Source organism: Solenopsis invicta, chromosome 14 (genome assembly GCF_016802725.1).
Source record: "Solenopsis invicta isolate M01_SB chromosome 14, UNIL_Sinv_3.0, whole genome shotgun sequence".
Taxonomy (NCBI): domain Eukaryota; kingdom Metazoa; phylum Arthropoda; class Insecta; order Hymenoptera; family Formicidae; genus Solenopsis; species Solenopsis invicta.
In genome coordinates, this window is record NC_052677.1 from 19,272,080 (window position 1) to 19,299,884 (window position 27,805).

The 27,805-nt window shown below is 34.8% G+C and overlaps 1 protein-coding gene across 3 annotated transcripts in view; it reads left to right on the forward strand.

Moving 5' to 3' along the window:
* LOC105207782 (protein-tyrosine sulfotransferase) overlaps positions 1 to 25,431 on the forward strand; it is a 107,849-nt gene extending 82,418 nt beyond the window's left edge. For 2 of the 3 annotated variants that reach the window (XM_039456982.1, XM_039456983.1), the window contains 7 exons: positions 15,093 to 15,300; positions 18,568 to 18,701; positions 19,651 to 19,759; positions 20,305 to 20,499; positions 21,303 to 21,556; positions 21,938 to 22,135; positions 22,966 to 25,431. In XM_039456982.1, coding sequence (XP_039312916.1) covers positions 15,160 to 15,300; positions 18,568 to 18,701; positions 19,651 to 19,759; positions 20,305 to 20,499; positions 21,303 to 21,556; positions 21,938 to 22,135; positions 22,966 to 23,080 — 1,146 coding nt within the window. In that variant the 5' untranslated portion in view covers positions 15,093 to 15,159 and the 3' untranslated portion in view covers positions 23,081 to 25,431. The remainder of the gene's footprint in view (positions 1 to 15,092; positions 15,301 to 18,567; positions 18,702 to 19,650; positions 19,760 to 20,304; positions 20,500 to 21,302; positions 21,557 to 21,937; positions 22,136 to 22,965) is intronic. The other variant, XM_011177426.3, reaches the window with a different exon arrangement.
* The last annotated feature ends 2,374 nt before the right edge of the window (positions 25,432 to 27,805 follow it).

The following is a 27,805-nucleotide window of genomic DNA, read 5'->3' on the forward strand; positions in this document are numbered from 1 at the left end:
TTGTATCTTAATGTGTCATTTTTGATTTTGTGACTTTCCCTTATTAAAGGAAATATAGGCCGCAAAGTACACTACACACGTTATTATTTATTGCTAGTTATTGGTCCTTAACTTTTCCTGATTACTCTTGTAAAAGTGAGCTAGTCATTGACGTTATTGCCTTTAATACAAGTAAATTATGTCATTTAGCCGAATCTGTAATTAAATTAATAATAGTCGATTTTTATATTCAGATTAAAATTCTGTTAAATTGAAGTAACCGTGAGAAGTAAATGAGAAAATGTTCTATTAGCAATATTTATCATCGGTATCATCATTTTATTCCGAGAGAGCGGATATGGAAAGCGCATTTGAAAGGAAAAACGTAAAGGATATTACGATGCATATTTTTCATTTCTATCAGCTTTCCGTACTTTTTCTTATTTCGAAAGCTGATTTTACAAAAGCGCTCACTCGCGTTTTGAACGCAGTTAGCTTTGGACACGAGCGGTCTCTAATTACTCGACCCTCTTTTCGATGATATTCTGTTTATTTTCCCGATGCCGGGAACTGTCTCGCGTATAAAAGCGTTCACGAATGACAACAAAAAGGGGACAATGCAAATACAAATACGCGAATAGGAGGAGCGCATATTTTTCGCTCGTGGTATTGAAAAATTGAGTGCTCCGGCAAAGCTTGGGAACGCGGCTTCCCAACTCGTGCCCATTCTTTTGTTCCTCATTCTCCGGCGAGGATTTGGGGTCGTTTCTATATATTTTTGACTGTTTTCCGGGCCGAAAGGTCGCGCGGAAAATATCGACCTATCCTCGCGTGGATATATGATCCCGCGTGAATATACGACAGTACGTCGATAGTAGCCGATGCACGAGTCCTTGGTCGTTTTTCATTCGAATTTTAGATACGATAAAATTCGTCACTCTGGTCGTAGAATTAAATCCATCTATTGAACACAATTTTATTTTATTTTATTTTTTAAGAGCCACGCAATTGCGCATTTTTAGATCGTCTTGGTTCAATTATTTAGAGAAAAGAACCAAAACTCGCGCGGACGAAATGTCTAATGATTCGCCTGTTATATGCACTTTTTTCGATCCCATCGACCTTTTTTCGGCGCTATGTAAATTGAATTCCATTTCCTCTTTTCCCAGTAGTAAAAACTAGTAAAAGCTAGAGACTGTTACGACAACAGGCACTCTGGTTCGAAAGGATCGAACCCCAGAATATGTTAAATACGGTGAAAACTTATCGGACTTATCGCTCTATGCAGCCTCGTTTCTCTTCCGCGTCTCTCGCTATATGGAGATGCGATACGCACTACGTATTTTATCGCTCGCTCCTCGCCGAATGTAGGTTACATCGCGCGCGTTACGTCGACAAAAGCGAAAGCAAAAAGACGGAAAAAGCCAGAGCAGCTCGTTCGAAAGAACGGCGCGAAAGAAGAGCACTCTCTGTCGTCGATGCGTCGGTAAAAGATATTTACGGTCGCGAAAATGCGAAATCATCATTTCCCACGGGCGTCCTCTGGACGAAATACAAATCAACTTGTCGACAACAAGTATATTTTCGTTGCCTCGATACATCGTATCGCCGTAAGAAAATTCTCACGATTCACGAAGAGATTGAACTTTTGCGAAAAGAAGATTTCGAAGATTACAGCGTTGCGACAATAGACGAAAGATAGGAGGCTATCGTTCGAGAAAGTGCCTTTATTTAACGATATTGTAAGATATCGTCTGATTTTTCTATCTTTTTTCGTCGCTGATTATTTTCATTATTCACGAATAATTAATCGGATAAAAATTAATTATTATCGGCTAAACGTGCCAATCATCGGATATAACAACACCCGATGTTCCGTAAATATTTATTCATCCGACTGCAATCTCGGGGAGTTGCAGTTTTAGATGGAGTCTGCAGGAGCCTGCAGCTATAGATGCAAAGGGATTAAATCTATTTCCCCTCCTTCCCGGCTGCTTCTCGGTTTCGAAGCGTTCTCGAACCTCCAAGTATCGAGAGCCCGCTAGCCATTTCCGGCTCCCGTCGCAATCCACGCACGTTTCTAATATCCTGAAGCGTCGAAAAGCGCGATAGGAGAGATATTTCTCCATAGATATTTCTGGAGGATTATCGATTTTAGAATGCCGCGCAAACGCTACATTCAGCAGGAAATTGCATTAGGTGCTTCCCGTTTTCCTTATCTGCGAAGACTTTCAGCAAAGATACCAAGTCTCGTAATCGGCTCAAAATTGAAAAGAGTTTTCTCGCGTCTTTGTTTCTTCTTTCCTTTATTTAACGCTCGCCTTAATTCCTTGCAGCGAGGATCTTTTAAATGCAAATACAGAGTGTCGCCGGACTTGCCGGAGAGTGGGTATCGGGCGTTGTTTCTTGTATAATGTCGGTTTTTATCGGTAAGAATGTCGAGAGACAGATGGCTTCCGAGTTGCGAGTAATCGAACGTGAGCGATTTCCATGGATTAAATTTTGAAACGGCAAATATTTAGCGCGACATCATTTAACTTTTAATTTACAGAACTTTAACAAAATATTAACTAAATCAATTTAAATTTGGTAAATTATGTAAATTAAATTATACAACGCCTTGAGAAGAGAGTTTGATAATAACTACCAAATGTTGAATGAAATGTCAATTAAATTCAATTTGCTTGATATAACCAAAAATAATTTTTTTTCTAAACGTCAGTAAGAGTATAACATTTAGTAAAAGTATAATCAAATTTATTATCAAATTTATTACTAAATTTGATTATAATAACTAAATATTTAGAAAAATAAAATTATTTTTGGTTATTTTAATCAAATATTTAATTTATATCGTTTTACTCAACTTTTAGCTATTATCAAATTCTTTTTTCAGTGTGTATATAATTTATACAATACATATATGTGATTTAGCACACATATATGTGATAAAATTAACAAAATTATATGAGGAAAAAAAACGTTCTGCCTAAGTATTTAAAAATTTAGCTAATGATGTAGACCTGAAAATAATTTTGTTGGATTGAGATAGTTATAAAAGACATTCAAGCAAATTTTGAAAATTTTCTATAACAACCGTTTTAATCTCTACATCATTATTTTAATGGTTTAACAAAAATTATTTTCAAATTCGCATCCAATTAAATTTTAAATACTTAAATGAAACCATTCTCTTCGTGTATCCGTAATGAATTCAATTGAATAAACAACAAAAATGTGTATGTGTATGTGGGTGTGTGTGTGTTGCAACTTTATTTAAAATTATCGATATTGGTTTAAGAATACGACCATCGTGACACTCTGACGTCTACTGAAAAATTATGTTCTCAGTCGAGGTAATGGGGTGAAACATGGTGAAATGCAATATACGTGGGTTATTTAAAAAGCCGTTTAAAAATTCGTTACGAACCATTGCCCGCGGGCATTCGATATAAATTGAGAACGATCGCCATGCAAACGACGGTTAAAAAAAAATAACTATTTTTAGTACGTGACCGACCAACTGAATTGGACAGCTTTTATATAAAACGATTTGGTTGTCCGTATAGCGTGTTTACTTGTAGAAATTAAAAAGGATCTTCTTGTAAGAACTGTTTTCTTCTATTTTCATTAGATACGAAGTATTTCCGATATCAATCGCTCGTAAGAAACACTCGTCAAGAATTCGGATATTCTTCCAATTGAACCCACGATGAAATAAATCCTGTATTCAGTAATGAGAGAATAGTCGTTATATAGTGTTCCAATTAATGTGATTTGGTTATTCTAACTTTTTAATTTTCTACCGCTCTGGCTTATGCATAGGACACGTCGCAATCTTTACACAAAATTTTATACATCACATTTTCCTTTGAATTCGCTGGGATGTTATTTTCATACACTTTATTGAATTTACTCGGTTTATTGAAAACGCTTATTAATTAACGCTCATTGTCAAGAGCGTTAATTATAAACTGATTATAATTAATTTTAATGTATTATAATTAATTATAAACTCAATGTCCTTTGGATAAAATTTAGAGTATAGAGATAATAAAATGGATAATTTAATGCGTTTTAACGAATATATTCCTTAAAACTAATTATTAAGTTGTTGCAAAGAACATTGTTTTTGGTGCAGAAGATTCCATTTACTATCCTCTTACGCGCTTGATCGCAAATATGATAACATAAACTCATTATCCACCGTAAATTCGGACTGGTGTGCTCTTAATGGTTCTGGGACACCTTGTAGGTAGAGTTCCATTGCGAATTCTGTCGGGAATAATGGATCGTCTAAAATGGTTTCGAGACGTTGGATGAAACTACAAGACCCGATCTTCCGTTTCGATGCGAGGAAAATCGATCGGTTGCGTCTGCGGTGAGATCGCGTGGCTTAACTTCATTTGGGCGCCGTCTCAGGATACGGGATATCCCAGCGGATAATAATTCTCCGATATACGTCGGGTAGTCGTCTTGAATTATGATACGTTACCAACGAGAAAAATTGCCGCTGGTTACGCACGCGAATGAGCACAATGTAATTTGATTCAACATTGGATTAACGATTATCAAATCAAATGATCAATCACGAATAGTTGAATTAGCTCACATTATGATTTATTAATTACGATAATTTAACGAATTATCATGCATTAGCGAGCACGTATAATATCGTATTATCTTATTGCAGCAGCACCGATGATTCGCATGAAAATTATTACTATCGAAAACTGTTGCTGAAATGGCTAAAAAATTTTACGTTCTTGTAATAACGTTATTTTTCTTCCTTAAAAAATTATATAGTACTCCCGCAGAAAAAGAAGCGGTATCACACATTAGCATCGAATAAAAACTAATACATTTTATTTAACAATTATTGTTTCACGTATAATCTTATCTAACTTTTTTAAAGAATTAGACATCTCGAATTTGAGAAAAATATTTTAGAGCACAATATGATTGTTTTAATTATAATAAAAAATTAAAAAATTTTAATTCTTAAATATATTGTTATTTTCTATTTGATATTTCTTCCTCTCGACTCATAAAAATTACTATTGAATAATGAGAATACATTTGTCTGGAAACTGTAGAAAATTCTTCGTGCGAGCAAGTTACGTCTATTTAATGTATAAACTCATTTTAATATTTAACATTTCGAACGTAATGATAATCTCAAAACGAGAATATTCTTTTTTCTATGTTGATTTTAGATTAGATCATTTGTAACTCGCGCGGCGGTTTTATTAATAATTTTATGCCCGCCGCATAAAGCAGAAAACATTGACGGAATCAAAATGCAAGCGTACACAGGATCCATATATCGGAGTGTGCATACACACAAATCATAATTCATGGCACATAAAATCATAAATGGAATCCTGTTCTGAATTCTGTCGCGAATTATAGATCGTCCAAAGTGGACTTTACCGTGATCAATAATCGTTAATCCGATTACCCGAGGCACACATTTATATATTGTTTATCGGTAAAGTTGGAGGCAGCATTTTTTGTGCACGCCGCAGTTAAAAGGGTGGAGGTTAATAGTAATATTTTGCGCGCAATTAAGTGAATATTGTCAAAGTGGACGACAGCCACATTTTGACCCGCTTAACCCGGTTGCATCCCGTTTCATCCCCCATGACAATGTTGGAATGATGTCGGGCGAGCGAACGGACGGGTTTCGCGGCGAACGGTTAACTTCCGTGAAAATTTGTACCGTCAATAATAAAGCGGCCCGATGAGATCGGTGCAATCAAATGACATGGGGCAATAAAAGCGAACCGGAATTTCATTTTCGCGATATCCTCGTCCGGGTCCACCCGCGTTGGATTCGCACACGGTCGATGCTGATGCCGGCCGACGCCGCTCCCTCCCTCCCTCCCTCCCTTCCTCCCTCCCCCGATTGCCCGATAAATCCGAATTATTTCTCGCTGCGAGACGATAAATCGAACGATTAAATCTCGCTCGAGGGCTATCCCATCCTCGACCAAAATGTAGCGCGCCAAAGCGGAATTAAAAGGGTTACAAAATACGTTACGCGAACGGGGTTAAATTTCAAAATTTCCCGAATACTTATGTTAGACGCTGTAATTAAAATTTGTTCGTCGGCGCATTTTGTGGGGATTATCATGGAAAATCGATAATGTGAAGATGATAAAAGGTAATAGTTCGTACGATTTTTCTTTCAGCTCGTATCGATATATCGGATAACGGAAAGATTTTTATTTAATATTGTATGATACTACTTACACAGAAACAACATTAATATCTTAAAAAATATTAAAACTAATATATTCTATTTAATAACAATCAATCATTTCATATATGGAGTTCATACGAAATTCAAATGATGAATTGAGATTTCTCGAAAAGCATAGAAGATATGGAAAAACATTTCAAACGAAGGTTGTACGATCCGAAGGGGGACTAATAATGGTAAAATTGATTTTCGAAAAGAATTAATTTTTCAAGGTCATTACCATTTTTTAAATGAAATTGTGTGATTTTTTTTACATAACTTGATTCCTCCAATTACTCTACATATTATAAAAAAATATTTAATTGCATTTTGCAAATTACATAATCTTTTGAAGCAACTATGTATTTTTCTTACGCTTAACAGTTGTTTTATTGTTTTTTGCAAAAGTCTCGGGTACAATTGTTAAAAACTAAATAGCTTACGAGTTATTTTATACTTTCCGTCGAAATATACTAGAATAAAGTGTAAAATATCTCGTAAAGTATTAATTTTTCTATACATGTACCTTAATACTTTTGTATACAAAATAATCAGAGGAATCATATTATATAAAAGAAATCACATAATTTCACTTAAATGTACGACTTTATGTGATCTTGTAAAATTAAATTTTATTGAAAAATAATTGTATTTTTTTTTCATCTCCCGTCCGATTGTACAACTTTTGTCCGAAACATATCTTTATATGATAGTGATTCGAAAAATCTCAATCGTGTATATATTTTCAAAAAAATATATATTTTCATTAATGTAATTTTCTAATAACAATAATAAGTCGAAAGAGGAAAAAATATCGAATAGAAAACAACAATATCTTCAAGAATCAGAATTTTTTATTAAAATTATTATTATTATATATTTTTGACCGGTACTGCGTGGAAAACAATGATTATTAAATAGAATAAATACATCGGTTTTAATTTGTCACTGTTTTTTCTATATATGACAGTTTTTTGCGCGATATTCTGCCAAGCGTTGGTCGCGATGCTTCGGTTGTCATCGATTCGAACCAAAATGACATTCTCTCGGGCTTTCGTAAAAATTGTTGATTCTTGGCAAGAGAATGGGTTTGAAAACAAGTGTCACACCGACGTTTTGCATCGGGATAATGCATCTCGCGCGAGAGTTTTTGACCCACCTCGAAAACACTTCGGTGCTCCAAGTGTACTCTCTTTGTCACCTTCGTCGCGGCAACTTGTTTCCTCCTCGGCAGAATCACCCAAAAGGACATTATTTTGAGACGATCGATAACATCCAGAGCGTCGCAAACCGATTTCTCCGAACAAGAAAACTCGCGGTCGGTACTCCCACAAGAATGGTAGGACTTTGCGGGGAATTTATTTTCGCAAAGACAATCGAAATTGCTACGTGTTTGGAAATTCACCGAGAAACTGTCAAAGAGAGTCTAAAAAAATCAAAGAAATTATTATTATTTTTTTCTTATTTGTATTTTTTCCTTGCGTTATTCCAGACGATATTGTAATTTTTGAAAGTGCTAAGAGAAGTATTTAAAACTGCAAATAAATCTTACGAAGAAGGTGATAAAATTTGAAATTTTTTAGAATGAAACATTTTCAATAATTGTTATTATCTTTGCGCGGGCAAAACACGCGACTCTAAAGTCCATAGGAAGCGCACCCACCTCCCACCAATTTTGACACTCCGTGTACATACAACTTTGGTGTATGGTTAAATTAAATTCGACATTTGTTTAACTTTTAACTCGATGCGGTTTCGGTCGCGCGCGAGCGCGAGTACGAACGCGGGCTTTCAATTAGCGTACAAGCTCACGCGCGAACCGATGTTGCATTTGCGCTTCCGGATTCACAGTTTCCGGGGCTCGGTTTCCGACCGCTGATCCCGCCAGTTTTCCCGCTAAAAATCGGCGAATCAGAGAATACGTTTCAGTACGTGAACCGTGAGATTTATCGTCGCGGGTTTCTAAGCCGCAGCTTTCGCTCTCGTTGACGCGTGCGATAAAAGATTTTTTATTTTTTGAAGTTACATAATGGGATATTATTTACACAAAATTCTTGGTGGAAAAAAAAAATTGCAAAAAAATTTTTAAACACGTAATTTAAAGAGCAATGATAGATAGTTAAATCTCCGTTTTAATTTTGTCTTTATATTTTGCTTCTAAATTACATAAAATAAGAAAATTAGTATTTTTTTCATATTTTTTTTTTACTTTAAAGCACTGTAGCGTAATGAAACATTATTGAGCAAATGTAACATAAAAATATTTTTAAATAGGCTTTTTAAATTTTTAAATGCTTCTTTTTAAATTAGTGTGATGTTTTTTCGCAGTAATATCAAATTTTTTAATAGAAACTCACATCTTTTGGTAAATGTTTTTTACCTCGAAACTAAAAGATTTTAACGGAAAAAGAGAAAGATAAAATATTTTATAATATGCTTGATTTGCACAATTTGTTTTAAAACTTTTAAAGACCTTTTCGATTGTCAATGATTTTTATTAAAAAATACATTTTATCCGTTTTTTTGCAGTTTTTTTTTATAATTTATTATATAATTTTATATAATTTTATAATTTATTTTATAATATTATTGTAAAAAATTGTATCATTTTAAAAAAGTATTTTAAAGCTTAGGAAGCCTATTTTAAAGTACTTTTATATTTTTTGCTTTATATTGTTTTATTAGCGCTTCAAAACTATTGAAGAAAATATCATTTTTTGATTTTATGTAATTTAGCAACTAAATATTATAGAGACAAAATCGAAACACGAATTTAAAGCTTTCTCGTTGCTCTTTAAAATGCTTTTTAAAGTATTTTTATATCTTTACGTTTTTTTTGGGGGGGGGGGGAGAAATATTTAATTCTTCGTTAGATGTGGGAAAATCATAAATGTTTTAAACTTTTGGCCTGCAGTACATGTAAATACTTTAGCGAATAAATCTAAAATCTGTGTGAGAGATGAAAAAAGAGTATAAATGTAAAATTATAACATATATGGGGCATTCGACGTGAAAGGGGTCCATCTAATTATATCCATTTTTAAAAATCTGAAAAAATTTTCAAAAATACTTCAATGCATGTAGAATATCGTACTATAAAACAAATTTTGGGATTGCAATGGGATCTTCTCGAAAACTAAGATTTTTTCCAATACAAAATTATAATTTCAGCTAAATGCTAGATAATAGTTGTGAATTTTCTTTATATTCTTTAGACTTGATTATTTTCCAATAAAAGACAAAAACGTTACAACTATTTTTTATTTTATAGTTATTTGTTAAAAATATATTATTTACGTAGTATTAAATAATTTACCAATAAAAATTGATATTATATAGCTTTTGGTTGAAATTATAATTTTGTATTGAAAAAAATATTTGTTTTTGAGAGGATCTCATTGCGATCCCACATTTTGCTTTATGGTACGATATTCTACATGTAATGAAGTATTTTTGAGAATTTTTTAAGATTTTTAAAAATAAATATAATTGTTCATTTCTTTATTTAAAACTAAAAAATTAATTTTTTTTACTGCTATTAAATTTTTCTCACCAAAATTGACGTTTTTATCTGAAAGTATGGAAAAAGACCTAAAAAATCATGTCTGTAAAAATGTTTTACAATTAAAATTTTAGCTACAAATGTTAAAAAAAAAGAAAAAAGTTTTTTTTAAATTTAAACAATAGCTTTTAATATTTTTAATGCAAGGCATATAATACTTATTTTTTTATCATCAACTTTATACAATATGTCCATTAACATGTTTTCATTATCATTTTAAAAATCTCAAACAGTTTATTTTTAGGTGGACCCTTTTTACGTGGAATGCTCCATATATGTATTAACAAATGAATGAATTATACATTGAAAAAATGTTTTATGTCAGCGTAATAGGTCTGAGGTCTGGCAAAGTCGCTAGGTTGACGGATTTTCCTTCAAACGTAGGCTCTCTCTGTTATTATTACAGGGAATTTTTTGGGTAGACGAAAAGTTTAGGAAAGTCTTTAGGAGAGGAAAATATAAAGATCCATAATATTTTTAGCCTCTCAAAAAAATCTTTGTGATAATAACAATTAACAAAATCAAATTTTGGGAGAAAATTCTTCAAATCCCTAGCAACTCTGCACGAGGGGTTGAAAAGTTTTGCGAATGAATGTATAGACGCTGGGGAGAGAAGAATTATTTGCATGGTTTTATTGTGCCATCTTTTACAATATCGTCAACGAAATTTTAATTTTATTCTGACAAGGTATTTTATCTTGGCGACAGAGAGACTAAACGTTCGTTTGATGCCCTTAAAAAAATGGAACGGTTAGAAAATCGTGCTGTTATCAAATATCTTTTAAAAAAAGTCATATCATCGTTCGAAAATGTTTGCATAAAAGTGAAAGAGGAGCGCGATCGCTCGAGGTCGTGTGAAAGCAAAACAGGGAAAAGAGCGATGTCGGCTTCGGCGCGTGACACTCTTTTTTTTGAGCTGGCGCTCAGAGACGCAAATAAAAAGATTTTTAATCAATATGCAAAATAACAAATCGAAGTACATGTTCGCATGAATAAAATTTTTCCCGGTGACGTAAAAGATGGCGCAGCACAAAATAATGCAAATAATATTTCTTTCCAATTACCATATATATTTATGTTCGCGCAGAATTTCAAACAACCCCCGTACATACAAAATGCATTCCGTTCATACCGATTCGAATTACTGGTTATCTCGATTGAATTTTCGAGTATCTCAACATTTTATAGCTAGAATGTTTAATAGAATTAGCAGTAAGTATTTAATTTGTATCTTTGTGATCGAATCTATCAGGTATCCAATTTATTATTTTTTCCCACGCGAAACACGTTTCAAAATAAAATTTTACGGGCGTATTCTTTGATTTTGGTGTCGATTTTTGCTCGACGGGTTACTTTTGCACCGCCGTATCTAATATTCTCAGTACGAATTCTTAATATTTTACCGTACGCGAAATGTGCTGAGGTGCCCGCTGCAAAAAAGCCCCCAGTTTTCCCGTTTTTTCGCCGACGCCGTCGACGTAATGCCGCTTTAACGGGTTGACGCTTTTCAGGAGCAGCGTAATAAAGGAATTTTTGTCGCTGGTATAAAAAGCGGAAAAGAATGGCTTCTGTCGAGCTAAGTAAGCTTGACCGCTGCTTTCTGTTCACGACGCTCAGTTACGAAGTTTCCGCCAGAATTCGTGCCACCTCGATCGACTTTCGATAGCGGGGAACAAAGGGGAATCTCTAGATAAACTACGGCGACTGGGCTCTCGTTTAAGTGAAGTCTCATCTATGTGATAATGAACGATACGTATAAAATGGAGTGAATCTCCCATTGAATCGAGAATTACGTCGCATTAAAAACGCGGCCATTTTTACGCGAACGTTTTTCGCGAACGTGAATTGCTTTTCCGCTTTCCGACGAACAGTCGGGAAATCAAGTAATTGACATGAAATATTTAAAGGACGCGAGTTAAATACAAAATAGCTCACGGATATTTGGCGATGTGATGGTAAAAGCTCACGGCTGAATTTGGAATAAACGTTGCGAACACCAACGGGGACCGACAGAGTTTAGAACGATGCACGGGCACGGCAAATTGCGGAATCCCTTATTATTGTCGTTATTATTGCTGTCGTTGTTGTTATTATTGTCATCATAATTGCAATTATTATTATTAGACGCATTGCGCGTCGATGACTGTCAATTGCATTCAGCCGCGTAATAGATCGCGAACGAATCTAGTATGAATCTAATTTTCAAAGATTACATTAATTAATACGCGCAACCGGATATTACGAAAGCTACCATACAATTTTTAGTTGAGGCCCCTCTTTACTCTCCTCTCCCTTTCCCGCGTGCGTCATTGCTAGAATGTTGCGTTTCGAGCGTTTAATAGCTGTTTCGAATGAATCGGGACTGGGAGATTTTCTACTCTTTTTCTGGAACCAGTCTATAATGCATATCTTTTGTTTGCATCTCTGTATCGTGGCCTCTATTGTTCCACAGCTTTCGCGATTAAAGTTTAAATTGCGAGCGAGCGGCCGTTCGGCGTGGTGGATGAGCTTGATGGAGAAACAGGCCGCTCGCGATTATACACGCGGAAGGTGGAAGCCAAATATTTGATGGACATCGTAACTTTCGGCTGAATTCGCAGCCGCGTTGTGAAACAAAAATCGCCATTTTTCCCCGCTATTGCTTGTCAAATTGCAAGCCACTGTTTGGTCGAAACTCCGAAATATACAGCGGAATAATTTTATCCAACGCTTTATATATATATATATAAAAAAAAAAGATATGATTTTGCAGCAATTTTGACACAGTGATTTAACAAGATTTATTATTATTGAACTATATCATTGTCAATTGTGTTTTTTTTTTTCAATATTTTTGTTATACTTTGTGTCAATTATTTCTAATTACATGATTTTACACATTTATCTATTCTCCTCTAGTAACAACATGATCTTATAGATCCTCTTTCTTGCAAAAAGATTATCGAATACTTGTATATCAATAAGTATATTTCTCTAAACTTTGTGTAAACTTTTTTGATTATCAATAATTTTGATAGTGAATATGCATCCTAATAAAATTTAATACCGTCAGTTGTAATTTTATTGATGCATGTTGCGAGATATCGACGGAAGATTCGCTTACGGATTCGAATCGAACGGATTTGGGTCGAATCAATAACTTTCCTAGAAACTCAAACGAGGCTCGCCCGCCCTTTGTCCGACGATCGATTCGTTCTCGTTAGCTCAGTCAAGCAACGTCGATTATAATAGGGTATCGGTTAAAATAGCCAGGTTGCTCCAAGGCACGTCGAACTTTCATTAAACTTACACATCAAGGACCAACGGCATAGGATTACAGGCTCATCGTGATTTTAAAAATAAAAGGAGAAAGAAACTCGACCCGCGGTACTCCCGACACTTTCCCGACGAAGCGGTAAATTACAGGTCTCTGTACGTCAATGCGGCGTGTACTTAAACTCGAAACTTTGTTTAAACACCGTTATTTAAATTATATCGGACGGAATAACAGAGAATATTTCGTCTGTGAAACTGTTGAGGAGAAAGTCACAACTTTTTTGCTTTTATTTATTTATTTTTCTTTCGTTGAAATACTAACATTGATAGAGTTAAAACATACCTCCGGGTACTTTAATTCTCTTTCCCTCCTTCTAATTTTTCAACAAAATTGTAAGCTTGTCGCGTCCCAATGATCCTCAATGGAATTACCAATCTGAACAGAGTATTTCACCTCGTCATCTCGTTTGTCGACGTTTCCTAAAGTTGCTTTTAAAGCTTAGAATTCGTTACGCGAACGATGCTTTGGCGTCCGGGCTCTTCACGTTGGTATTAGCATACCAATTGCACGGGCGCGCATTTTAGGGATGTATCATTTAAATACTGCGAACGAAAAACGACCAATATTTCGCGAGTGCCAACTGCAAGAGTCGTCGTCGTAAACATCGACCCCATTGTTCATATTTCTCTCTTCCTCTCGCGCTCCACGATATCGCTGCACGATATCAATTTTACGACGATTCGACACGCTAGACAAATACGGGGCTTAAGATACCGAGCGCGAAAACAATATCGACGGCACATATCCGGAAGAACTGGGCAAGATTCATGGGGGTTGAGAAAGTGAGAACCGGGATAAAGAAAACGCGAGGAGAAAAGCCGCGATAAAACGAGACGCGCTACGTTACGTGTCTCACGCCGAGATGTGAGAGATGTGGAAACGATCACAGTGAATTTCAGAAATCACTCCGCGGGATTTCTTTACGCCCCCTTCACTTGTCACGTCTCGATTCGGTCTAGAGCAAACAACCGGGATTTTCGATTTCGAGAAGGTCGAGTTCTTCGCGGTCCGTCCGAAGAATAAGAAGATTAAAAATTAATTAATAGAAAAATATTTAATAGTTTAGCGATCATCGATCGATAACGCGTTATTTTTTTTAACAATTATTTTTTAGTTCTAGTTTAGATTAACAGCTAAACTCATCTTTATTATTATTCATCGATTTATTAAAACTCGATACATTTGTACGATAAGCTGATGCGAAATAATACATTTTCTTTTTTTTATAAAGGCAAACAAACATAAACGGCTGAAATCAACCCAGGAAAATCGACTAAATTTTTGTTTTTCAAATATAAAAAATTAATTTTTCTACCGGCGAATAGTTTTCAGAATTCTGTACATTTTATGAAATTACGCTATCATGCTTCGCGCGTTCAGAAATTATAATCGAGAAAAAAACAAAAATTTAACAGGTATTTGAGGGATAATTTAAAAAAAATACGTGTCTATTATTTTTTACCAGGGTTGGTAAAAATCGTGTTTTTTTTAAACATTGTATTTTTTAGTTCAATACATGTTTTCAATGTTTTAAACATGTGTGTTTAAAGCATGGTTAAAATATGATTTTTACCAACCCTGTTTTTAACTACTTTGGCATAGCGAGTTTCAATAAATGTGGCGTAACACGAGTAAAGATAGGTATACTCGTGAGTCTCAGATATATGTCGAGATTAAGACGCAAGAAAGTAAATGCGCAACTTGGCGTTCAATAAAGATCACCACTTTGTAAGTGTCGCGTAGGAAGTTTCCGTGAAACGCCCGTAGACGACGATCGGAGATTAACTCATTACGGTTCCGATCGGGGAACTAATTCGTACTTTTCCTGGGATTATCGAGAACTGGCGGAGAAGGAAATTTTTAATCTTATCCTCAATGGAAATTGCAACTTTTGATACTTGGGATATCTGAGAAAAGTGAGAGAGAGAGAGAGAGAGAGAGAGAGACGGGATTAAAGAGAGGACTTACGAGAGATTTTATTTGCATTGCAGATACAATGAGGTAGTAGACTGTCCACGGAGCACCTGGTGAGAGGCGGTTTTCAGCGCGACGGGTGATATGTTGCTGTCGAGCCGCGGCGGCCGAAAGGGGCCCATCGCCTGCTTGGTGGGCCTCCTTCTCATCTTCGCTCTTTATCAGCTGGGCATTATTTGCGGCTCCACCAGGTACATGCCCGCGGCCGTGATGGTCAGCAAGGAGGTAAGAACGGTAAACGGACGCTTAGAACGAACTGTAATTCTCCGTTACTCCTTTACGCGAGATAAACAGGCCAAATTCATTCTCGATCGAATGAAACGGAAAAAGAGATAGGCGAATTTGGGAAAACATTAAATGTGTATAATTGAAAATGCGCTCCCGAAAGTGTATGCTTCCGTCAGAAATTATTTCCTCTATTTAAGCGAGAAATTTTAATTATCTACTTTACAACAGCCTCGTTTCATTTTCGCCCTCCGTTTGTCCTCCTCTCCTCGTCCCGACGCGATAATAATAATAATAATTAATCGGAATAATAATAATAGCGATAATATAATACGAGCGTAGTGTATTATCGCGGCTGGCGCGGCAGTGTCCCTACATTATTAATCGGCAATTAATGGCTGTCAAAGTATTAATTGCGCTCAGTTAAAAGCTCAATTTCGCGCAAATATCGAATTCGAGCGAGTTTATCAATCGAACGTGGCCCGGGGATGAGCCTTCGCGGAGGAAGCGCATTTAAATTCGAATATACTTTTGCGTTCGAATTAATTTTATCTCTTCCTTCCTCAAAGTGGAGTCTCTTCTGCCGCGCGTCCTACACATTTATTCCGTCGATATTTCACCGTTAAAAGTACAATTCTTCAATTGAAATAGTAGTCGAGATATTGGTCGGGGAAACTTTCCTCGGCTCAATAAACGCTCGTCTTTCAACGTTCTCATAATTTTCATCGTTAGTTTTCTCCAGGAACTTTCTTAACGAGAAACTTTGCTGTTGATTTTCGACTGTCTTAAACTATCGCTCAACTTTTTCCGACGCGATGCAGAGATATTTTATTAACTTTGACGTCCGTCTTCTCTGCGAGAGACGTACATGTTCCAGCACTTTTCACAAATTACATCTCTAATAAGTGTCAAGTCATTAGGATCGAATAGAACTCATTTTGAATTAAATCCTAAAAATTTTCCAATTTAATTAAAATGGATATAGGGTAACTCTGGTATTTATGCCGCAAAAGTCAGAAAAAGTAAGAGTGAGGTTTTTTTATACTCTATCGACTCTGTTGCGTGCCTTGTATCGTGTTGTGTGATTTTAATTTTTTACTGTTTCAACGAATCAATCATGGTTATTAATTAAAAAAGCAAGGTGATTTATTTCAAATTTCACTCAAGTTTCGAGATTTAGTTTGCGCCGCAAATGAGCTCAACTTTTAATTCGAGAAATTGAGCTCATTTATGGATCTATGTAATGGGTCACGTTGTTATTTATATCATGGGATTAATGCCAGAGACACTCTGTAATTGGGAGGCACTTGCGTCTGCACAGAATACACACGTATCTGCATGTATTAACTTGTTCAATATTATATTATTATTATTTCGTACATACATACTTATCGTTCTTATTTTCTAATTAACTTTATAAATACATTTCACAAAAGTTATTACGTTATTTAACATTTTACATATAAACATTATTTGTAAATTATCATATATTTTTTTTCAAGTTTTTTTTATAAACATAAGAAAATAAATATTTCACATATATATATATATATATATATATAGGTTATAAAAATAAAAAAATAGAAATATATATATATATATATTTCTATTTTTTTATTTTTACAATTTTTTATTATAGTACTAGACAATATAAAGTTTTCATTGGTTAGCTCATTTTTCTTAAACATAGTAAATAATACTTGATGAATTAAGTTTTAGTTAGACGCGAAATATATACCGGAGCTACTCACATTCCTTTCTTCAAAAAAAAGCGAAAGGATAAAATAATAAACAAAACAAACGGCTTACATTGCTGAAAATATGTATAAAGAAACCAGGGATTGTTTCATCGCGTATCGTATCTCGTTGCGCTTCCGTTACTGCCAGATCGGGAGGAAAAGAAATATGTCTACAAACTTAAACTGTCAGGCCACGTATCAGCGGGCGGGCAACTGCAACTCTCGAAGCTTCATCTTGGCCTTAATCAACGCCAAACTGCCGCTGCCGGGCGTAGAGAAAGGGATGTCCGACGTTCCTGAAGAATAGTTCGACGAACTTGCTCCTACCGACCAAGTCGATACACCGACGACGAGTCTAACTTCCGAGCGAACTCCGTGCCTTTCCCGATCTACTTTCGCCATCCACCGTCGACTCGCGGGCGCTTTTATTAATTTTCTTGTAGACTTACTTTAATTGCGTTAAGGTAGTTACGGTAAAACCGAAACGAACGACGAGTAAGAGTTTATATCCCACTTACTTACGAGTGTAACTCGATAAAAAGTATTTTTAAGTGCAACGCTCAGTCATCTAATAAGAGATAGCGATGTGCACACATTGCGGATAAATCTGAGTGGATAAAAAGCTTTTCGCAATATCGGATCGGGTAAAGTCATAATTCTTTTAATTATAAGTGACAAGAGGTGTATTTTTCGAGAATTAACTTTACGATAAATAAATCAAAATTGGAATTTTATTCCTCATTAAATTTCAAGTTTGGAATATCACGTAAATAAAATTTTGTGACCAGACGTATACGCGATTGTCGGTACGCTTGATGTTGAAACTTGATTCGAGTATGAAAAAGGCAGACGAATTTTCAGTAAACCACTCTTCAGTAGTCTTTTTCGAAGGCCCACACAAAGGACGAAACGGACCAACTTTAAAGCCCGCTTTAGGCGACCTATAATTCGCGTCGGTTTTGTACAGAATACAACTCTATTTGTAATTCTTTGTCGCGTATTTTAAAATATACCGGTATTTTAATATAAATTTTATACGCACATTTTTTTTTTAATTTGTAACGCTAAATTTTATCCGTCGTTAATTTCGCTATAACAATGGAGTTGAACCATTTAACTCGAGAAATGTTAAATTTGACTCAAACATTTAGTTTATTATTTATTAGATTCACACGTTAATGGAACGAAGAGGAACAAGAATGATAATGTGGCTCTCCCACAAAAAATTAATAAAAAAATTAGTATTTTGATCTCTCAAACATTCGTAGTCTTATTAGCCCCTGTCTACAGTAGGAATAGTAAGTCTCAAACCATAAGAAATTAACCAATTACAGTAGAATGTGAGAAGAATAATCGATTACGGTCAATTTCTTACGGTTTAAGTCTTACTGTTACACCTGTTATAGAACGGGACTTATATCGCAGATAAAGTTGAATAAAATTGTATCCAGAATTCCGACACGAATTCTGGATCCTCTGTAATATTTTCGTATAGTCTTTAAACGTTACATAATATTTTCCCGAACAGAAATACGTGATCGGGCCGTTTGATCGCAAGACGTACACGTACGACCGTTACATGCCGCTCATTTTCATCGGCGGTGTACCACGATCAGGTACAACCCTAATGCGTGCCATGCTGGATGCACATCCTGACGTGAGGTAAGTATCGCGATCACTACCTAGATATATCTGCCGGAAGAAATAAATGAATAAGATTGAATTGAAAAATTCAATTGGAATAGAAAGCGTAAGGAAAGTACACGAAGAGAGGGCTATTGTATTACGTCGACACACTCGCAAGCTTATTTGGACCTCGACTTGATTTTCAGTACCTGATATCTCTATCTCTATAATAGTATCCAGAAATTTTATAAATTCTCGTCTTTCGACAAAAGGGAGCGAAGAAACTAATATTTATACGTAAAAAGAATTTTTCTTTGCCAAAGTATTCAAAAATTGTGCTGAGTGCGTAGATCTAAAAGTAATTTTTGTTAGATCGATGCATGTAAGTCGCTCAATTTGGTTGCGGAACGTAAAAATTTTGTGCAACATTACTCGTCACGCTTGAATGTTTTTCCCAATTATTTTAACGATCCAACAAAATTATTTTCAGATTTTTAACTAAATTTCTAGATACTTTAGTAAAATCGTTCTTCCCGTGTACATGAAAAAAATAAGTATTTTGCTGAAATACAGATCTGAAAATAATTATATTAAAAAATTTAAAAAAATTGGACGTTTAAGCTAAAATATCAAAATTTTTAGAGCAGTATTATCACGCTTGAACGTCCTACATAATTATTTTTTGATTTGCATCTAATTAAATTTTTAGATACTGCAGCAAAATTCTTCTTCTCGTACATATCATGTAAAAGCATCGTTCGTTATACGAAATAAAATTTGTAATTGCTAGGACATGTTTAATATTTACATATTAAGTATTATACGCACATTGAAATATTTGAAATATATATGAAATATAAAATTTTTATTTTAAAATCTGTTGCAAATTACATTATCTATTTAATTAAGCAAATTTTGGACCAAATACTAATTGGAATTAAAATGAGGATCACTTGTCATCGAATCTTTGCAAATTTTGTTCAAGGTGCGGGCAAGAGACGAGAGTTATACCACGGATTCTCCAGATGAAGATGCACTGGTCCAAGTCCGAGAAGGAAAACGTACGGCTTACCGAGGCGGGGATCTCGAAAGAGGTAAGCCTGCGTTCTGAAAAGCGCGAAAGAGAGTGCATTTCAGCACCGGGACAAGTCTGAATAATTTAAGTATCGTCCAACGAAAAAATTCGCAGAAAGAAGTTTTCAGCGTTTTTCTTATTTTGTCGAAAGTAATGCCCTCTTGTCCTTTTTAGAAAACGCGAAGAGCACTCGGCAAAAACTTGTCGCTGTAACGCAGCGTATTTATTCGGACGCTTAGTAGCCGGTATTCAAATGCGCATTTCTTTTCTTCAAAACTAGACGAAGGTTTAAAATTTTGCGTGCGCAGTTTAAATAATTATATTACCGCTACCGTGAAATTATTAAGTTTGCTCTCCGTGTGAATCGTAAGCTGGTCTCGCGTTAGTTTAAGAGCCGATGTAAGAGGCCGGGCGGTAACTTTTAACAAACTTGCATCTCTCATGAATAATTAAAATTCACGCGTGCGAAACTTGGAAGGCGCATTTTACAAGGCAGAATACGGGAATGGTGGAGGGAGAATCTTTTGGGGCTTGAAATATCGAGAGTACGCTATTTTTCTTCAGGTGATAGACAGCGCGATAGCGGCGTTCTGCTTGGAAATAATAGCGCGACACGCCGAGCCTGCGCCGAGATTGTGCAACAAGGATCCACTCACCCTGAAGATGGGCTCGTACATCCTTGAGCTCTTCCCGAACGCAAAATTTATATTCATGGTGCGCGACGGACGCGCGACGGTGCATTCCATCATATCCAGGAAGGTAAAAAAAGCTCCGCGTTACGTTATTTTCTTTTTTCCAAGAATATATTCGGTTGACGACATTTACGTCGTTCCTCTATCGAATCACGCTTTGAATCAAATTACTCATTATATTTTTTTTAATTAAAAAATCTTTGCTATTTATCGCTTTTTGCGATTCTTCTAATTTTTAATATCACACAAAGGTAAAAAAGCGTCACGTAACATTTCATGATTCTTTCTTTTTTTTTCAAAAATACATTTGATTGTTCGTGACAGTTACGTTGTTTCTCCATCGAATCACATTTCAAACAAAATTGAACTGATAACTGATTACGTTTGCGGTTCATTTAACTCTACAAAGCTTCGATTTTGCGCATTTGATCGAAATTAGAACAAAGTATTTTACTATCTGACCAATCAAAGAATGCTTCGAAACATTTGTAGCATTGTAGCAAGTGGAATGCAGTCTGGTTTTTTTTTTTTAATTGAAAAACTTGCTATTATTTGCTTTTTTCTAATTTTTACTAGTACACAAAAAATTGTTTAAAATATAAAATATTTAGTTTGATACGTTCAATTAAACATTAGATTGATTCAACATTTATTTAGTTGCACAAAAAAAAGATTTAATTGATGTCAACCATTAAAATTTTTTTTATCAAGAAATAGGAAGAAGGAAAAAATTAATTAAACTCAATATTTAGTTGAATATATCGGATCAAATATTTTAATTTTTCCGTCCATTCCTGATAAAATGTAAAGTTTTGGTAATATGTATGTAATAATACAATATGATTCTCCAAGTGTCTTCTTTCTTTACAGGTCACTATAACGGGATTCGACTTATCGTCCTACCGACAATCTCTCATCAGGTGGAATCACGCAATTTCCGTAATGTACGGCCAGTGCAAGGAATTAGGACCCGAGAGATGTCTGATGGTCCCTTACGAGCAGCTGGTGCTGCATCCGCGCCAATGGATGAAGAAGATATTAAACTATCTGGACGTGCCGTGGAACGAGTCCGTCATGCATCACGAGGAATTCATTAACAAACCTGGTGGAGTGCCTCTGAGCAAGTAAGCGAGAAGAGCGGAGGAAGCATTTAGATCTAACAGTATTCCGGAATTCGAGCGAGACGAACGTACACATGTTAATGTAATGCGCTACGATAGAATAATATTGTTAATCCTAGAACGACGTAATAACGTAATAATGTAACGTGCTTCTCGCATTAATAATGCGACAATGGTGTGGCAGTATGATAAAATAATCCGCGTTATTAATACCGGAATGATATAATAATCCAATAATTAAATTTTTCCCAACATTGTCAGCATGTTGTTAATGTTTACCGTGCGGTAGAGTGACGTTCCAATGTACAATGTAAATAATAGATAACGTTTATACAACAGAATGACGTTCCACGTTATTAATATGAAAATCATGTTTGGCGGCAGGGTTGAGAGGTCGTCGGACCAAATCATAAAGCCTGTGAATCTGGCGGCGCTGACCAAGTGGGTCGGCAACATTCCCGAGGACGTGGTGAGGGAAATGGCGGACATCGCGCCGATGCTCTCCGTGCTCGGTTACGATCCTTACGCGAATCCACCCGTGTACGGCGCACCGGACAGTTTAGTTAGCGACAACACCAGACGGTACGTGCCCATTTGTTACGCTGCATGGCTGTTACAGTTGTTACATACAGTATTGCTCATGAGCGATGTATATTCAAACGGTGTACAGTGAACCCTGAATTAAATGGGACGAGATTATTTTAGCATATCTCGGGAATGCAGAACGTATGGAATATTATAGTCGAGCTTTCGATCTAATCTAGAATTTTTAAATAAAAGATTTCACCTAACTGGGCCAGTCTCGCCATCTCCGATTTTAATTTAATTAGTCGACAAATTTAAAAATTGTCTGCAAAACTTAAAACTGATGGTATTATTTTGATTTCTTTGTTCATTTTCCGCAAGTTATAATTTATGTGAAAAATAATACTTTAATTAATTATATTATAATATTTTATAATAATTTATAATACTTTTAATTAATGATTAAGTAATATGTTTAATTAAAATGATCAATTATTAATTGTGAGTTAGAGACGATCAGTTTTAAGTTTTGTACTTTGGCAATTTTTAAATTTAATCAACCGTTTTTTTTTTTTTTTTTAAGTTATTCGGAGACGGTGAGATCGACTGTATCTACTTAAACTTACGAGAACTTGCGTTAATTTTCCTCAATATTCACAAAAATATATTTAACGATTATTCACTTGCGTACAATTTCAAAAATGATTCTTTAATATAACGCTAAAGTATTTTTTGCAAGAACGAAAGCAACATCCGACATCTCGCCTTGCAAAATTCTGCAAAGATACGCGATATCTGTAAGAATAAAAGGGAGGAGTTGAAGTCGAACGAAGTTATAGAAGTACCAGAATCGTTCGATTCGTGTACATTCAATTTTTGTCTTTCAGGGTACTGGCCGGTGAAAAACTTTGGGAGGAGAAGGCGCGGGCGTACCATCTATCGCACAGGCCGATCGAGAACAGCAACGAGGAAGCTGCTTCCAGTACGGCCCCAGTCGCGTGACCCCGCGTGATTCTCGTAGGCGCGAGCGACACGTAACCGACTACACCCCAAGTCCCATCGATTTAGGATTCTTGTGTACGCGGAGTACTATCCCCTTGTACTTTCAAAGTAAACTCGGTCTTACGCGACGGCACGAGTCGCGTCGTGAATTAATTGCCCTTGTCATATTTTCTCAGTCTCCTCCGTTAATCGCATCCCGACGACGATAGATTAATCGATCATTCCACGCGACGCTTATTTATTCGTATCAGGATCGCGCTTCACGAAGCCAGACGACGTAATATACTAGGCCGTGACTAGAAAATAGGATACCCCAGAAATAAGCGGCCAAACTTGGAGAGACGTGTTCTGTCCCGGTATTATTTGACAGTTCGCGAGGCATCGATGTCAGGCGATCCTTCGAAACGAAAAGAACAAGGGTCATTCCAAGATTAAACTTGTATAAACTTTGTCGGCGTTCTCGCAATATTCTACCGCAAACGAAAACTGTGAGAGCAAAGTATCTATGTATAACTTAGCGGGAGAGAAACAGCGTTTCTGGACGTGTAACCGTTTATTACTTTCTCAACAGTTTCACTTGTCGCGAGTAAAATAAATTCCCAATGTTTGATCGTTTATTTCTGAAATACGACCTGTATATTATCGCGATAACTACATAATAGTCATAGTAATATTTTTAATAGTAAAAATATCTATTTAAAAGGTTTGGTGCAAGAACGAAATGAATTTATAATTTGTAAGGTTTCCATTTTGTACATTTTATATTTACTATGTATTCACAAATCGCTAAAAAATAATTGTTAAATTAATCTTTCTATTTCCTTTTTATAACGCTATTTACAAATTTATTAGATTTAAAAGTGAAAAGGAAGAAAAATTTGAAAAAGAACTTTTTATTAATTGCATTGCGATTGAATAACATTCTTTTTATCCGTAGACATTGTCTAGCATTACAAATGTCGTAATGTTACGAGGTAGATCTCTAATTGACGATACTATCATTGTTTACTGTCTATGGTCATTGAGAACAATAAGCGCGAGATGCGTCGCGCTAGAGATAAAACAACTTCGAACGTTATGTATTATATTATTATATATGGAGGATCGGACCCTACGATACAGGTTTTCATTTCAGCAAGTTGAATTCTATAGGCGATGTGCTATAGAAAACTGCGAAGAATAAACCTATTCCAATTGTCGCGTTTTTACGTCAATTGTTGTATCATGTAGATAAATATGAGAATTTATTTACGTTCGTAGAAAGCTAAGTTTCGCGAAATTGGGTCCGGCCTTCTTTTTATTAAATGACATCGACCAATAACGGCCAGTGATTTTAAAGAGAAGCGTTTAGAGTATTTAGCGAGAGAGAAGTACTTTAGATGTGCGATGGATGGGGAGTGAAAACTTGCCTCTTTTCTTTCCCCTTATGAATAAAATATCCGATTGGTCGGTCTAGGAGGATATAATCCAGTGCGAGATTGTAGAACCATATATCGTTAAATACGATTGTCCGATACACGGATCAAAATTATGCAAAAGCGAGTTAACCTGCCTGCCAAAGTAATAATTTTGAATAAATTAAGTATAAACCCTGAGATTCGTGTCGCTGACACAGCAGCGTACGCCAAGTACACACATTTATTCTTTTTTCTTCAATGTTTCGGGTGAACTCATTCATGCATAACATTGTCCAATTAATGTATACGTGTATACAAAGTTCGCGTACTGGCGTTTTTATCCTCCATACCACCGTATCTCGTTCTCACACCATTTATCGTAACGAATTCGCGTGGAATTAAATGAAATTTTTCATGTTCGCCATATTTTGTAGATAGCATAGTGCATCCGTGGCGTTTTTAAGTAGACCACTTTCGGTCGATATCTATTTAAAAAAATAATAACTATATATTTCTGATATATAATAATATTAGAAGTTAATATTGGGTTGTGGTACCAAAGCTTTGTCATCGAAAGAAATTAAAACTTTATGGTTTCAAAGCTTTCTTCCTCTTAATCGCGAAACGTTTTACATAAAAATGTTTATCCTGAAGTTTTCTCTTTTAAACAATTCAAATATTTTTTGATCCTCGATTAGAACAAAGTTTAATGGAGAGACGACGAAGCCTTCGAAACAATCTGATGTTTATGTAAGTGTAAATAATATCCGTGAACTCGACCATAATTTGGTTGCGGTACATTTTTGTTATTCATGGATTCTAACAGTATATATTATCATCTTAGAGAAGAAACAACACCGCCGTTACGACTGCAAACGGCAGCCGACGTGTCGAAAGGGGCATGCTTGTCGAAATCTATCTGTCGAATTGTGCAATTAAATTATTTTAATATTACACTGCTCTATTATAATCCAATCCACATTCCTCATCTCACCTCTAATTGGCAAGGAAAGGAACCTAATTTATCTCGGTATCACATATTTCATCACAAGTTTATTAATATGAGTAAGATGTTTTTTAAATCATTATTTTAATAATTAAGAGATCAAAAGCCAAATATATAGTGAGTAAATATGATTAATCTATATAATTAGATAACAAACTTACCGTACTCCACGGATGCCATTCTCTCGCTTGGAAGCAGTAACTTGAGATGTCGGCGAGAGGATGGGATCCACACGTGAAGCAACTCGGTAGTCTATAATACATCTTTGCTATGATCTCAAATAAATTCAGTACTACAGTTTATTACGACCCAACAAACACCGAATATAACATAAATATAATATAACATAAATAATGCTATATAACAGATGTACAGATAACACATGTACGATATTATATGTATATTATATTCAGTGTTAGCTGGAGACAACACAGAATCTAGCTGTAGGTTTCAAGAGCTGTACAAATCAATATAATAAAATAATTTTTTCTTAATTACTTTTCAAGTTACAACGTTTAACTTCGTAGTACTCCGTAGCATTCGGGCTTAATATTTGAAAAATATAATTTTTACAAAAAATTGTTTTAGACAAAAGTTATAGAGCATAAAATAGTCTATCTCCTGATGATATCAGTTTGACCTCGAGGGATGTCCCAAAGGCTAGATGGAAGATAAACAAATTTTTTTTAATAAAGTGCCATATTTTTTATTTCAGAATCTAACAGCTAGTCTCAAGAGCTGTTCAAATCATTATAATTAAGTTATGTTTTTTTAATTACTTTCCAAGTTATAACGTTTAACTCCGTAGCACTCCGCAGCACTCGGACTTGCTATTTGAAAAATATAATTACGATATTACAAAAAATTGTTTTAGACAAAAGTTATAGAACATAAAATGGTCTATCCCTTGATGACATCAGTTTGACCTCGAGGGATGTCCCAAAGGGTAGGTGGAGAACAAATAAATTTTTTTTAATAGGAATGCCTTATTTTTTACTGCAGAATCTAATAGCTGATCTCAGAAGCTGTTTTAATAACTATAATTCAGTTATTTTTTCTTAATTACCCAAATAGCATAAGACGTTCTCGGGATGTTCCTGAATTCGTCCCGAATGTCTCGGGACAATAATGGGACGAACTTAGGATATTATGCTAGGATAAAAATTTCAGGACTTTCCAAGGAATTCTATACATTATGGACGTAATTTTAAGTCGCCCACACAGCACACTGTATCCAAAGGATGTCCTTGGGACGTCTAAGTCCTAAGCCGAGCCTGAGGACGTCCTTTGATCGTCTCTCTATGTCAGAAACTAGGAAAGCTAAGAAAAAATAGAAAAATTCACGGTTATAATACTTTTCCATATTCCTACATTATCAAATAACTAACTCCTTTAACGTTAAAACTTTTATTTAATAAAAATTTGAATTTGAGCAAAGAAATTTGAGATTAAGAATTTTGCTTCAAATGAAAAAGACTGAGACTGCCTACGGAGGGTTAATCCAGAATATATATAATATGTATATAAAGAATTTAATAAAGTTTTTATTATAAATTATACTTAAACATATAAAATTATTCTAATAAAAGAAAAAAATGTTTGTGTTGTATCAGAAAATTAAGTATATAGCATTTGTTTTTTATTGCTGCATTGAACTGCACTAGCTTTTTCTTCTTGCTTTCATCAAATTTCAAACATATATATAAATATTATTTTTAACGCAGAATGTGCACTACTTTAGCAATAAAAAACAGGCCTACAATACATATGACAGCTACTCTGAATCATAAAGATCAACTTAAAATTATACATTGTTTTTAAATAATTAATTACATATTTAAATATATAATTGTTTTTAAATAATTAATTACATATTTATGCCTTACGAATAAAACTAAAATAGAAAAATTTCTTTGACATATAACAATTAAATGTTAATTTTACAATTTCAAACATATAAAAATTTAGAGCCGCTGCTCATATATCATCAAACATTAGCTGCGTTTAGCGGAAAATACAACTTTGCAATTGTTGTAAAATTCTTTAATGTAAATGGTTATACATTCAGATAAGGAAAGTAAGAGCAAATATTAATTGTATGAAAGAATTTTACAACAGTATCAATAAATAAACTAGATTTATGAATGAAGAAACCTTAATCTACATCCCAATGAGCAGACAATATTTTTTTAATGTTTCTTCAATAAAAATTTTTTTATACTTAATTTAACTATTGTATTATATTGACATATTTTCTAGTTGTATTCTTAAACAAGTAATAACAGAAAAGTTATTCCAGATGCGCATTTGTAAAAATTAGTA